Raw genomic sequence first — 13,595 nt, 5'->3', positions numbered from 1 at the left:
GTAACCAGTCTGACAAGATACTCTTTCACAAAAAAAGGACATGACTAGCTTTGATCAAATAAACCCATGACTGCCGATGGTAAATCATTTGTTGCTGCGGAGAATTATTGCCTGGATCGGGGACGAGCATCGGTGATTAAGCTGGTTTTAAGCAAAAAGACAGCAACAAATATTCAGTTTATTTGTCTTTGATCTTCTCTTGCGTTGTATTAAGGCTGATTGATTCTTGCAGATAGATGAATCGTTGTATTCATTTAATCATTGTAGTCATACGTTGTGCTTAGTGATAGACTAGTGATGAACATTATAACTCAATTTATATGCTCAAGGCCTCAATTACAAATAGCTTTATATAAAAGGTTGGAATGAATCATGAGTATATGAGAGAAGATAATAAAAGACATGTTCATCGCAAACTAATAATGTCATTTCATCCACTGAAAAAATGGATGAATTTTGTGGTTAAGGTCGCTTTTCTATACGGTTTATACCCGATCTTTAGATTACTATAAACCACAACACATAAACATACAAGTTTTCTAACGTGTTTCATATCTTATATTTCATGTAAGCAATAAATGATGTTGGGTGATTGCATTAAAGTACTAGAAACAATTTGTAAACATTTTAGAACAAAGTCATTGGAACATATCTTGTTGTTCACATACCTGAAGAAAGCAAGTATATTTATCTATTATAAGTTAGTCAGCATATGCCCATCTACATCATTTTTTACTTGTCTTTTTTTTTTTTTTTTTTTTTTTTTAACGTCATGCTGTAGACGTATGATCCAATTTCTGGGAACATTTCTATCAGAAGCGTCATTTATGATCGATTCCTATGTCTTTCTTATTTTACTTTAAAAATTAAATGAGATTAAGGTTCGTACTAATACGATTTAGTTGACAAGATTGAATCCTACAGCAAAAAATTGGCGTGCACTTTGAACGCCTCGAAAAGTGAGCGGCTCTATGCAGACATGTTTAATGACTTGAAGAACAAGTCTAGACAGTTCAACCACTCAAATATTCATTAGGTTCTATGATAAGAAAACTAAAGAACCTCATTCTACTTCTTTCAAGCATTCTTTCTAAAAAGTAAATAATTTTATCTTTTGATTAAAAACTTAATAACGCAAAGGAACAAGTTCAATTATTCAAGAAATACAAATTGTATATTTCTTTAGTTCTTTGTTTAGAGAAATACGATTTATTAACTAAAGGACAAGCAACATTCGCTTACAGCAGAATTCTATTTCTTAGTTATGACTGACAAATACAGATTTATTAAGCTATCCCTAAACTATCAATTAAAATTTTGAAATATTTTCAAAATGAATAAAGTCGATTTCAATCAACAGTTTAGGACCAACTCTCTTAATTGTCTTTGCTGTTTACTTCAACTGCGCATCTTTGATATATCAAAATTATCCCGATATAGTATCTGCATTTATAAACTTTTTTTATTTAAACCTATGATGTCCACAGCATTATTTATCTTATGAATTTATTGCAGTAGATTCATTATCAATTGGTACCAACAATCCATGTTTAAAAAACTACCATAAACAGCATCCCCATCTATTTTTTTTTTTTAACTCGGTGGAAGATAAGTCACAAATGTCCTTGATTTTGGTTTTTTTTTTTTTATACTTTTTATTCTCTTTTTCTTTAACTAAAAGAATATGTCGCTTTTAAGAACGTTCACTACACACTCCAGTCAGCACCTTTTAAAGAGAACAATCATTATTGCTGTATGCTCACACTAGAAATCCATTGGCTGTTATTTTTATTTAATTTTTTTTAATAGACCCAGCGCCGTACACAAGCTACCCTAAGTGACCAAACTAAAACATCAAGACTACAAGAGCTTCGACAAAAATTACAGGAAGAGACAAATTCATTAGATGAATTCGTCAACCCTGGTCAAACTGAAAAATTAAGCCATACAGAGGCCTTGGAGTTGAGAGAAACCATTGTTGCAGGCAAACAAGTCAAGACTACAAAATTGTAAACATTGTCTTTTTTTTTTTGTAGTGTACACATTCTAATATACAATCATATTAGAAAGCAACCTCGTCTACCAGAATGGCTAAAGACTGATATTCCTGTAGGCAAAAATTTCAGCAAGATCAAAAAAGATTTGCGTGGATTGAAACTTCACACGGTGTGCGAGGAAGCACGTTGTCCAAACATTGGTGACTGTTGGGGAGGAGGAGAGCATCAGACAGCAACGGCTACTATTATGTTGATGGGCGATGAATGTACAAGAGGCTGTCGCTTTTGTTCTGTAAAGACCAACAGAACGCCTAAACCGTTGGATCCTCATGAACCGGAACATACATCAGAAGCTATCAGTCGATGGGGACTAGATTATGTTGTATTGACAAGCGTGGATCGTGATGATCTTGCTGATGGTGGCTCTCGTCACTTTGCAGAGACAATTAGCAAAATCAAGCAAAAGTAATGATGATCATCCTATAATAACATAACTTCTGACTCAAATATCATTCTTAATTAGGGCACCTCATATTCTCGTAGAATGCTTAACTGGTGATTTTGGTGGTTCGCTAGAGGGAGTAGAAACAGTAGCAAAATCAGGCTTGGATGTATATGCCCATAATATTGAAACAGTAGAAGCCTTGACGCCTTATGTGCGTGATCGTAGAGCTGGTTTCCGTCAATCTCTAAAGGTGCTTGAACACGCCAAGAAGACAAGACCTGACTTAATCACCAAGACATCCATCATGCTTGGTTGTGGTGAAACTGATGAAGAGGTTTTGGAAGCGCTTCAAGAACTTCGAAAAGTTGACGTTGACTGCGTAACACTTGGACAATACATGAGACCTACCAAGAGACACATGAAAGTGCACGAATATGTCACTCCTGAAAAATTCAAGCATTGGGAAACAAAGGGTATGGAAATGGGATTCAAGTATGTGGCTAGTGGACCCTTAGTCAGATCAAGTTATAAAGCTGGTGAATTCTACATTGGAAACATATTGAAAGGTCGTCGAGGATTACCACTGACACCAACACCAGAAGAATTTAAATCCCAAACCAAAAAGATATAAAAATAAAAATAACGCAGCATATTTAGAACCTATCGGCACATTTTAGCAATTATTTAATGAATAAAAGCTATAAGCTGACAGTAATGTTATACTTTTAGCAATAAGTGAAAAGATATGTGCTGATAATGAACTATCAGTGATATATTTCTCTTTATTTCCTTTTCTATATTTGCGTGTAATACAGTGGGGCAGGTAAATTTTGTCGGTTTGAAGAAGGTGAACTTTGTTTAGCAAAAATCAAATGTCAATTCCAGAAAAATAAATGTCACTAACCTAAATGAAAATTTCTTTTAGTACATTTATTGTTATCGCTTTGTGCCTGTTTTAATGCAATACCTGTATTAAATGACCAAAGCGTTAACCCTGGTGGAGATTTTTTTGTGATTTTCCTACTTTTGTTCTACTTAAAGATGATCAGTCTAAAAAATATTTTCTGGTGAAAAGGCTAGAGCGTTCGCCAGTTTTTCTCAAACTATTTAGAATCTTTAGAAAAGTCAATACGGCTGCTTGATCGCGATTCCAAAGTCTTCTTTTTATTCTTGTGGTTTGTTGTTTAAGACATGAGAGGTTCTTACACCTAGTACTGCATTAGGTATCAACTCATGTATTCTGCTTACTGCTAAATTCAGATTGAACTGCAGGTACGACAACAAGCACTTGATCTTCACATCCCATTTTCCAGATATTGTCGCATGCTACTTTTTGTATATCAGCTCCAAACCCTAGGGAATGGATAATAATGCTATAATTATGGAACAAAACTGAGCAAAACTTTTATGCCACGTCCGTGTACAAAGCGAATCATAAAATTCTTGAATAGCAAAAATTACATGTAATGATTTTCGAGTTACAGGTAGGCCTTACCATTTCCTGATGAATAGGTTTGTAGAGAAACAAATTCTCGTCCACTACTTTGTCTAGCATTGAGATTGTATTTTTTTTTTTTTTTTCTTTCTTCAGTGTGTATTAAGAATGTAATGCGCTCGTAATCTCTCAAAATAAACCCTTTTTTTTGTATTTTTGGGCTTGAGCAGTACTGAAATACTTGCTGCTCTTGTTTTTTCTTGGCTGGTTTACAGCTCGAATATTAAGGATTAAAAAGACTTCATAATCATTAGAGTCAAAACGATACTGCTCATGCTAGCTATTCTAGGTAAATTGAGCTTTTATTTTAGCCTAGCATAAATTCGGGTCATAAAAACCGTCTGATCAATTCACTGTCACTTCTCTTTTTATTTTCAATGGAAGAAAATGCTGGCCGTGTCTCTTTAGCAAAACGAATTCTTACAACACAATATCTCTCAAATTCAAGATCAACGACGTCTTTACCTGACTTGATTCAGCCTTCTAAAAAGCAGCAGCAACAGGCTGAAGATCTATTTATGCGTCGTGGAAACAGTCAATTACTTGCTTCATCCAAACCAACTAGAGACCAGTTACATAAGCCAACGTAAAAGAAAAAAGAAATAAAGCGATCATACGATTTAATTCCTTTTTGTAGAATTAACAAGCGACGGCATTCATTCAGTAGTTTTTTAAATGTGAAATATGGTAAATTAGCAGCAGCAGACAAGATACGCAATGTAAAGCGACTTGCTACTTTATCTCTTACAGCAGATGTTCCTCATGTCTCAACAGAAAAAGGAATTCAAAAGGTCACCCAAGGACATCGACCTAGATCTTATTCAGAGTAAACACTAAAAAGAAAAGAAAGCATTCAGTTATTAAATTCTTTTAGGATTCCATACAATATACCACATGTAGAGAGAGCGCCACCTGTAGCTATTACAAATAAAACACCCGCTTACGAATATTATGGATTTGTCATGTATTTAACATCATTTGTTGCTTTTGGTCTTTATCTTATTTGGGCTTACGTTCCTGATCCCATTTTACACAGCTTGGGCATCACTTATTACCCTGACAGGTATAACATAATAACATTTTACATAAAAGTAAGAACTAAAACACAATGGATAGATATTGGGCATTGGCTATTCCTGTTTGGCTTATGACAGTCGTATGGTTTATATTTACTTCATTCATGGCTATTAATTTGATGAATACAGCTCCATTTGATTCATATCATTGTATTACAGGTAACTATGGTGTATTTTATGTAGTTAATTCTTATAGTGATTGTTTAGATGAACATGCTAATATAATGTGCCTAGAAAACCAAAGGATGGTAGATCAACCATCTGATTGGATACCAGAGTTACACGATATATCAATCGGTTTAGTGAATCAATTCTTATATACGAATGAACATGAGAAAATATTAATAGAGAAAGAAAAAACAAATTAACTTGATTATTTAAAAACTCGTAAACAACCATAACTCTAATAAAAGCATGTCTTCATTTATAAATTTAGTATCTTTTTTAAAGTTGTGATACGTTTTTCTTGCCCAATCAGCAAGGATCTTCACTCAATTTAATTAAGGACACCGACTCATTACTTTTTTATTTTTCTTTAGCAACAATGATAAGGGTTCAAAGACTAGTCTTTTATGTCTTGTTTCTTGTATTCTTTCTATTCTTTTCTTTAAGTGTATTCCCTCGTCTCAAGTCAACATCTTCATCATCCCTCTCATCTATCAATAATCCACCTAATGTACATACTCCACCACCTAAAAAAGCAGACCCTACCGAAGAAAAATATTTATCTTGGTTTCCTCACAGGTAAAAACTTACCCCATATACGAGCATACAAAATGTAGTAAATTATTTTTTTCATGAAGTGACTTTCCTGAACAACAAGAATGTTTTAGAAATGGCATTCGACTTGCTTTAGAAACCAACCGTACCATTATTGCACCTATGCTTAGAATTAACAACATATATCCTTGGATGCCATTTGAAGATCTTGCCCGACGATACGAGGCTCAAGATAAAAAGATTCTTCATGATTTGTGTAGTAATAATCAACGCCACTGGAGAACAGAACTTGAACCGTGTGAGACAATCAACGAATGGACCGAGATACCTTGGTCAAGTGTGATGGATTTAGAAGCTATTAAACGAGATTTTGGTGTCCGCATCATTGAGCGTACTCAGGGCCACGGCTGGGGTGTGCATGAATCTGCCTTGGGTGGCAACATTCATCCGGAAGATGTAGCTATTGTGGACGTCATGTCATTTAAGGAAAATGGAACCGATTGGGAACATGTTGATCCTGCCATGGAGGCACTCAAGCAAAAGGCAGCAAAGAACCAAGGCGTCTATGACTGGATTCAGAGCCACTTTTTTAGCCAAAAGGCAAAAGAGCAAGATAAATTGACAGAGCCATTGAAATATGTGTTTAGTGAAGACCAGCTTCATGCTCTGGATGTAAAGATTATTCAATTTGGTGCCTTGAGCTCAGCCGCTCGCTATACTACACCACCTACAGATATACAGATGACTTTGCGCAAGTCCATGATGAAGACTCACTTTAATGTACCTGATCAGATGAAGACTCTCTCAGATCAGGCCAATAAAATCGTTAATGCCCTCGGTGGTCGATTTGAATACAGCACCTTGATACTCAATTTGGCCAAGCTCGTCGCTTTAGATGCCCGGGCTGGTACAATCCAAAGCTTAGATGTGGATGGAAAACAAGAGACCGATGTTGAGGCTGATGGACCAAAGAGCATGGATGATCTTGACAAACAAGCCAAGAAGGATCTGATGGACGCCCTTGTCTTGGAGATCTTTGGTGATATTCCAATCAATCAAGCTGTATCTGCTGCTATGCCCATCAAACCCTCCAAGCTTTCTGAATTCTTGGATGGTAGCCCTTTTCCCGTTACCGAGGCTAACCAAAGGCATGAATTATTAGAAGCTTGCGTGGATTATCACAAGAACGTGGAGAAACGCTATCCCATATATTACTTGATATCTGAAATGGATATTGCTCCTGAAAGTCGACCTGATATCTTTGGTCCACTTTTAGATATGTTCCCTTGTGTGTTCTCAAAACAAGATATGCTTAATTGGGGAATTCAAACAGAGAATTGGTCAAGGAAACAACCTGGTTTATCAGACACTGTAAATTATGAAAAATTATTCCAACCTCTTCTCAACATTTTGATTGCAGGAAAAGGTAAAGGGAAAAATAAGCTAAAATTTGCATTACGATGATTTCTTACGTGAATATAATGCTTGTAGGTTATTCATTTTTTGAAATTCCAACAACGCCTCTCACTCGATTCCTTAATTGGAGTCCAAAAGCAAAATAAAACATTGCAATCATGACGTACAGTATCTCCAGAGTTAATTGATCCTCAATCTGGAAAAATTAGTTCCAAAGAGAAATAAATGCTTTCAAGACTGAAAAATTTCTGATTCCAAAGAGTGGAGAAATTAGACTCTAATTTTATGTGGTTTTTGGTACCTTTTTATCATTTTTTAATTAAGCAATTGGTTACATGAGCATTTGTTTAAGAAGTTTTTAAATCGAGAAATAGAATGTCTTATATCTTCTATCAGATTCTTCATGCATATCCTTTTGTATACTTTTCTTGTTTATCTTCTTCTAGCAATACAGACCTTTTTATTCGCTTCAGTTGGGTTCAGAAAATGGGAGTAAGGAAAAGATATAGGTGATAGTAACCACATTATCTCACGTGGATCTTCAAGCCGTTTGCATGGTAAATAGAAGCATTGACCATTACTAAACAAAAGCCCCTCATATGATGTATAGCAAGTTCACCCATGATTTTGTTTATGAAGTCTCGATAACGTTCAGCCTTTGTTTCGTTTGATTAATTCTTTCCTCCTGATTTATGTCAAGCTAGAGATCAGCTTTCTTTTCTTGGAAGCATTTGAAAGCTTTGATGGAATTCTGTTACCCATAAATGGAGGCAACTCCAAGGATTGCCACCGGTATCCTACGTTGCATTAGGATTCTAACGTTGACGGGTATTATTTCAGCTGATTAACGATTTGTAGGCACCATGTGCATGTTGTACTCAGCTTCATCAATGAAAATAAAGTTGGGCATAAAATCCACTTCAATTTGCTGCCATTTGACTATATATTATCTTCACTTTCCAAGGCTTTTTCATCATTTCTTATCTTTATAGTCTTTCTAAATTGTTTGAAAAAAGAACAATCTTTTCTTTTATAATCACGTAGAATAGTTTGCTGATCTTAAGATTTTCAAATTTTGTAAAACATGTCCATTGTATCAGATAAATCGAAAAGAGGATTGTTCTCAATATGCTTAATAAGAAAAAGGGCTTGGAATCTGTGCCTCTCATGCATAAATATATTTGCAATCTCTTTGATATTAATAAAGAAAATCAATGACAACCAGAACCATGTTTTTTTCATTAAAGGCGTGACAGACAGAAAAGTATATGCGGTTATCGCGACAACACGACCACCGACTGTATTGTTTTGTAAGCCTCCGGCTTACTGATCTCTATAGCATGTATTTCAATTTGGTAGGCTTCCGACAAGATCATGAATGTCATTTTTGAACTGAATGAGTCCTTTTTTTATCCTGATTCCTGGGCGTTTACTCAAAAATTGTGTTTTATTGGTAATTAATGAAAAGAAAAGAGAGGAGCATAATGAATGGGTGATGACATGCCACTGACGCTTTTTTGTACGACATAAAATGTGTGAAGATCATGCTATCAAGTACCGCGATAACCAACGAAATCTTGATGTCTGGACCAACACGATAACACATGTATATATAGTTGGCGCTGGCCGATCTAAGAGTAAAGAATATGCTTTTATGTAATTCTCAACCTGGTTTGATGAGGGAGGATACGAATCACACTTTGGAAGACTCTTAGAAGTATATAGATATCATGACATTTATTTTGAATGCGGAACTTTGAGACAAACAAGATACCATGTTTGAAAGCATTTAAACCCTGACAGTTTATAGTATCTAATTGATCAAAACCGTACAATCCTATTAAAGAACACGTTAAATCAATTAGAAAACAAATGACAAGTTGTAGAGTTGTGAAGCGTACTTGTTTCAACATCATTCAGCGTACAAATTAATATGTTGAAAGTATTCAAGGTATTAATATGATCATGAAAATTGAAAAAGTAGCTATTTTTAATTCTTATTGTCTTTTCTTTATAGCATGAATTACAACAACAAAGCGTTTCTTTTTTGGAACCAATTTTTTTCCAGCTTGAGGACCAATAAACTTTGGGAATACAGCATTGTTTAAATTCCGAAAAAACTAAAATAATAAAATAAACTTCATGATGTAATTATTAAATCAATTTCTCTTGACCTTGTAAAGGTATAAAGAGAAGCATATTTTTAAAAAATGGATTTATTATAATTTTTATTCATCATGTATTCTCGTATCTTTCAATCAATTAAAAACCAACAACCTCTTTCAAAGAGACAATATGCAACAGATGCCAAGACTAAAAATGGTAATGGTCTTTTACTTGGTGGTCTATTAGCCGCTACAGCTGTTGGTGGTTATATGTATACTAAAAGTCCAAATCATAACAGTAAGTTTGAATATGACTTGACTATCAGTTTTTTAACCAATTGATTTTGTAATAGATATAATTCAAGAAAAGGATGCTAATAAAAATCCTATGGTTAGTGAAAAAGTCTCTTCAGATCCAAAGAAGCCCTCTTGGGAGTCTAATCTGGAGCAAGGCTCTACTGATAACAACAAGGACACTAGTCGTTTAGTCGGCAAGGACACAGATAAGGTCAAAGGAGTCTGGGAGAACAAAGAAAAAGAAGATCGTGCTACACGACAGGTAGCTTCCTCTGTAAGCGAAAACAATGAAGGTCAATCCATGTGGAGCGGTTGGTTTGGTGGAAGCCAAAAGACAGATAACCCAATGGTGCAAGAAAAGCTCAGCTCGGATAGAACAAAAACAGATAAAGAAATGAAATTGGAAGCGCATGCCAATGATGTTATCCACGACACAAGTAATCTTGTTGAAAAAGATACAAAGAAGGTTGAGGGTGTTTGGAACAAGTCCAATGCCTCCCATCCCCCACACGAAGAGCGCAAATCTTTTTGGTCTAGTCTTTTTGGTTCTTCCTCTAAAGATGCTGACGCTTCTATAAATCAAGCAAAGAGCAAATTGAATGACGCAAAGCAAGATACTGCCAATACAGCAGAAAGAGATGCCAATCGACTTTCTGGTGCTTGGAATGATACAAAAGACGCTCTCTCTAGTGAGGCTAATCAAGTTAAACATGACACCAATGCTGCATGGGAGCAAACAAAGGACAGAGCCCAATCTAATGTCAACTCTGCTGAAAGACAAGCACAATCAACATGGAATAGTGCGTCTGCCAAAGCCAGTGATGCTTATAATACTGCACAAGACCAAGGCGCTCGCTTAAAACGTGAAGCAAGTGATCAATACGTTAACCAAAGGGACCGACTAAGTGGCAGCTTGGGTGACTTGCATCAAACAGTCTCTGACAATGCGGGCCGATGGAAGGATCAAGGTGAACAAAAAGCAAAGAGCTGGTATGAAAAAGGCACTGAGCAAGTGCGAAATGGTTTTGTCTCTGTCAAGGACACAGCTAATCAAGATGTGAAATGGGCCGAACAAAAGGTTCAAGATGGCGTAAACACAGTCAAACATGGCGTGTTTGGTAACAAGGATAATGATAGTGAGTTGAAAGGACACATTCTTCGTGGTGAACGATTTGCTGAAGTAGAAGAGGGCCAATTGAGACCTACACGTACTCAAATGGGCCGTGTACCTGCAAAAGTAGTAGTTGAACATGCTCGAGGCAGTGATATGTAAACATGTATTTTTAATAAAGTTTCTTTTTTGACATAAAAATTATGATTGTTTCCTCCCCGACTGTTCCGAAATAATCCTATATTCTTTGATCTCCACACCCCCTAGCATTTCTTTTTTTTTTTTCCTTTTTTGTGTTCGATATGGCTTCACGTTTTAATAGAATTCTACTTTTAGGTAGTAAAACATTTTTGAATAGACACTGCAGCCACATAAGACCCTCGACAAAGCTTACCACTTTTCGTTCGTTTTCTTGTTCTGCCAAACAAAAAGAGCAGTATTTACAAGGCTATAAGGACAGTGAGCGCCACCACGGTAACTTTTCCTTTTTATTTAGTTGTATTTTTTTTAATATAAACAAAAGGTCAATATCCTAGTCGAACTCATTACTGTGGAGATCTACGTGCTACAAATGAAGGAGAAAAAGTTGTCTTGTGCGGGTGGGCACAATCTTCAAGGTACAAGTTAATATTCCTTTCTTTTTAATGCCTAAACAATTCCTTCTTTTTTAGATCTCTTTCTCAAGACTTGATCTTTATACCAATTCGAGATCATTCTGGAGTGACACAGCTTGTCTTTCGCGATAACAACAACCCACAACTCAAATCACAGATTCAATCCCTTTCTGCAGAGAATGTTATTTGTGTAGAAGGTATTGTTCGAAAGCGACCTGAAGGCATGGCAAATGAAAAGCAAGCAACAGGAGAAATTGAAGTAGAGATTAAAACTATCTATTGTCTAAACCCTGCTTCACCTTCTTTACCGTTTTGGCCAGGTCAAAACCAACTGGTAAAAACAATTGAACGAAAAATTGTACGTCTTTACTTATTATGCAAGTAGCCAAATGAAGAAGTAAGACTTCGATATCGTTATTTAGATCTTCGTAGAGATGAATTACAGCGTAATATTCGATTAAGATCCATGACAGCTAATACAGTTCGAAATTATTTGATTGAAAATGGGTTTACAGAGATAGAGACGCCTATGCTGTTTAAATCAACGCCTGAAGGGGCTAGAGAATTTATCGTGCCTACAAGAAGGAAGGGAAATTTTTATGCACTTCCTCAAAGTCCACAGCAGGTACAAAAAGGAAAAAGCGATTTTTTAGTTAATCTGATACATGCATAGCATAAACAAATGTTAATGGCAGCTGGGTTTGATCGCTATTTTCAAATTGCTCGTTGCTTTAGAGATGAGGATTTAAGAGCTGATAGACAACCTGAATTCACGCAGGTAAAAAGAGTTTCTATTCCGCAAAAAAGATTATTGAACAAACACTTTTCTTGGTAGATTGATTTAGAAATGTCCTTTATAAAAGCACAAGATATTCAAAGTATAATCGAAGGCATGATTACTGCTATTTGGGATAGGGCTTTGGATAGAAAACTAACAAAAGCTTCTTTCCCACATATGACTTACCATGAAGCTATGTCAAAGGTAAAGAGAGAAAAAAAAGGAAGTTAAGGGGAATTTTGGTTATAATTCTTTCTATATAGTATGGTTCTGATAAACCTGATACCCGATTCGATATGCATATTAATGATATTGGTTCATACGTCAAAGATGCTATTGGTGATGCCTCAGTAGATTGTATGGTTGTTAAAAAGGGGTCTTTGCTTACTGGTAGTGAGTTAAAGGCTATGCAGAAAGAGCTGGAGCTTGGTGAAGATAAGGTATAACTAGCAAATTTTCTTAATGTCTTCTTATCCTCAATCTTTTTTCTTCTTCAGAACTTTGCATTTGTCAAGATCAATGAAAATAATATTCATTCATGGCCTTCTAAATGTCCTCAACTTCGTCACTCACAACGCATTGGGTCTATTGAATCTGAATTGAATCAAAAACTTGATATAGAACAAGGTGATTTAATAATGACCTATAAAAGACCTGATTATCTTTATGTAAGCTCCTTTTTACACAAGCATATTTCATGTATTCAAGTAGAATATCTTTCTTTAGGGAGGCAATACAACTATGGGAAGAATCCGTCTCTATCTATCCAACCTCTTACGAACCAAAGGATTACTTCAATTTTCGTCTAATCCATACAAATTTTTATGGGTCGAATCTTTCCCTCTCTTTTCTCCTGATGAAGCCGGCCTTCGTACCTGGCAATCCACACACCATCCATTCACAGCTCCATTCGATCAAGATATTCCCTTATTAGGCACACATCCTGAAAAGGTACGTGGTCAGCACTATGATTTGGTATTAAATGGCATGGAAATTGGCGGTGGCTCGATACGTATTCATTCTCCTGTGATGCAGACTTTCATTTTAGAGAAGGTCCTGCAGCTCGAGAAGCATGAGTATCAACGATTTGATCATTTGATTGATGCCCTCGGCGGAGGTTGTCCACCTCACGGAGGTATCGCCTTGGGCTTTGATCGTTTGATGGCCATCCTGTGTCAAGCTTCATCTATTCGTGATGTCATCGCATTTCCTAAAGCAGCAGGCGGTAAAGACTTTGTAGTCAACAGTCCATCAGAAGTAACAACTGCTCAATTAAATGAGTATGGACTCAAGTTGGCTGACCAAGAAAAATAAATTGTATAAATGAATTATAAAAATTAGTTTTTTGTTCAGCAATTTTGCTTTCAAAGATAGATATTACTACAAGAAACAACTTGTAATATACCATTGATTATGAAATCATCCTTTAAGCCTAATTGCTTTATGCTTCAGAATAGGATATGCTCCGTTTGAATAATACATGTGAAACATTAGGTCATTTTATAGCATACAATGCTATGAATAAAAGCATTTCTATTTTA

At 35.7% G+C, this 13,595-nt stretch overlaps 4 protein-coding genes across 4 annotated transcripts; all 4 read left to right on the top strand.

The window, feature by feature from the left end:
- Window positions 1-1,684: 1,684 nt before the first annotated feature.
- Window positions 1,685-3,073, top strand: RO3G_01981 (uncharacterized protein; the record flags this gene model as incomplete). The annotated part of the gene is made up of 4 exons (XM_067656572.1): window positions 1,685-1,753; window positions 1,810-2,009; window positions 2,067-2,462; window positions 2,521-3,073. 4 exons carry the CDS (start codon window positions 1,685-1,687, stop codon window positions 3,071-3,073), a joined length of 1,218 nt encoding a protein of 405 aa, XP_067512673.1.
- Window positions 3,074-4,314: 1,241 nt separating this feature from the next.
- On the top strand, window positions 4,315-5,152 carry RO3G_01980 (uncharacterized protein; the record flags this gene model as incomplete). Its single annotated transcript, XM_067656571.1, has 4 exons — window positions 4,315-4,523; window positions 4,575-4,763; window positions 4,812-5,000; window positions 5,143-5,152. The coding sequence occupies 4 exons, from the start codon at window positions 4,315-4,317 to the stop codon at window positions 5,150-5,152; spliced, it is 597 nt and encodes a 198-aa protein (XP_067512672.1).
- Window positions 5,153-5,557: 405 nt separating this feature from the next.
- On the top strand, window positions 5,558-7,374 carry RO3G_01979 (uncharacterized protein; the record flags this gene model as incomplete). Its single annotated transcript, XM_067656570.1, has 3 exons — window positions 5,558-5,757; window positions 5,817-7,159; window positions 7,319-7,374. 3 exons carry the CDS (start codon window positions 5,558-5,560, stop codon window positions 7,372-7,374), a joined length of 1,599 nt encoding a protein of 532 aa, XP_067512671.1.
- A 2,012-nt stretch (window positions 7,375-9,386) lies between these two features.
- On the top strand, window positions 9,387-13,368 carry RO3G_01978 (uncharacterized protein; the record flags this gene model as incomplete). The annotated part of the gene is made up of 11 exons (XM_067656569.1): window positions 9,387-9,552; window positions 9,608-10,820; window positions 10,985-11,136; window positions 11,186-11,279; window positions 11,334-11,610; window positions 11,662-11,901; window positions 11,950-12,054; window positions 12,112-12,258; window positions 12,318-12,494; window positions 12,552-12,722; window positions 12,781-13,368. 11 exons carry the CDS (start codon window positions 9,387-9,389, stop codon window positions 13,366-13,368), a joined length of 3,330 nt encoding a protein of 1,109 aa, XP_067512670.1.
- Between the last annotated feature and the right edge of the window lie 227 nt (window positions 13,369-13,595).

This window comes from Rhizopus delemar, genomic scaffold (assembly GCF_000149305.1).
Source record: "Rhizopus delemar RA 99-880 supercont3.1 genomic scaffold, whole genome shotgun sequence".
Taxonomy (NCBI): domain Eukaryota; kingdom Fungi; phylum Mucoromycota; class Mucoromycetes; order Mucorales; family Rhizopodaceae; genus Rhizopus; species Rhizopus delemar.
The sequence above is the reverse complement of the archived record's forward strand: the minus strand, read 5'-3'. Positions and strand labels throughout refer to the sequence as shown.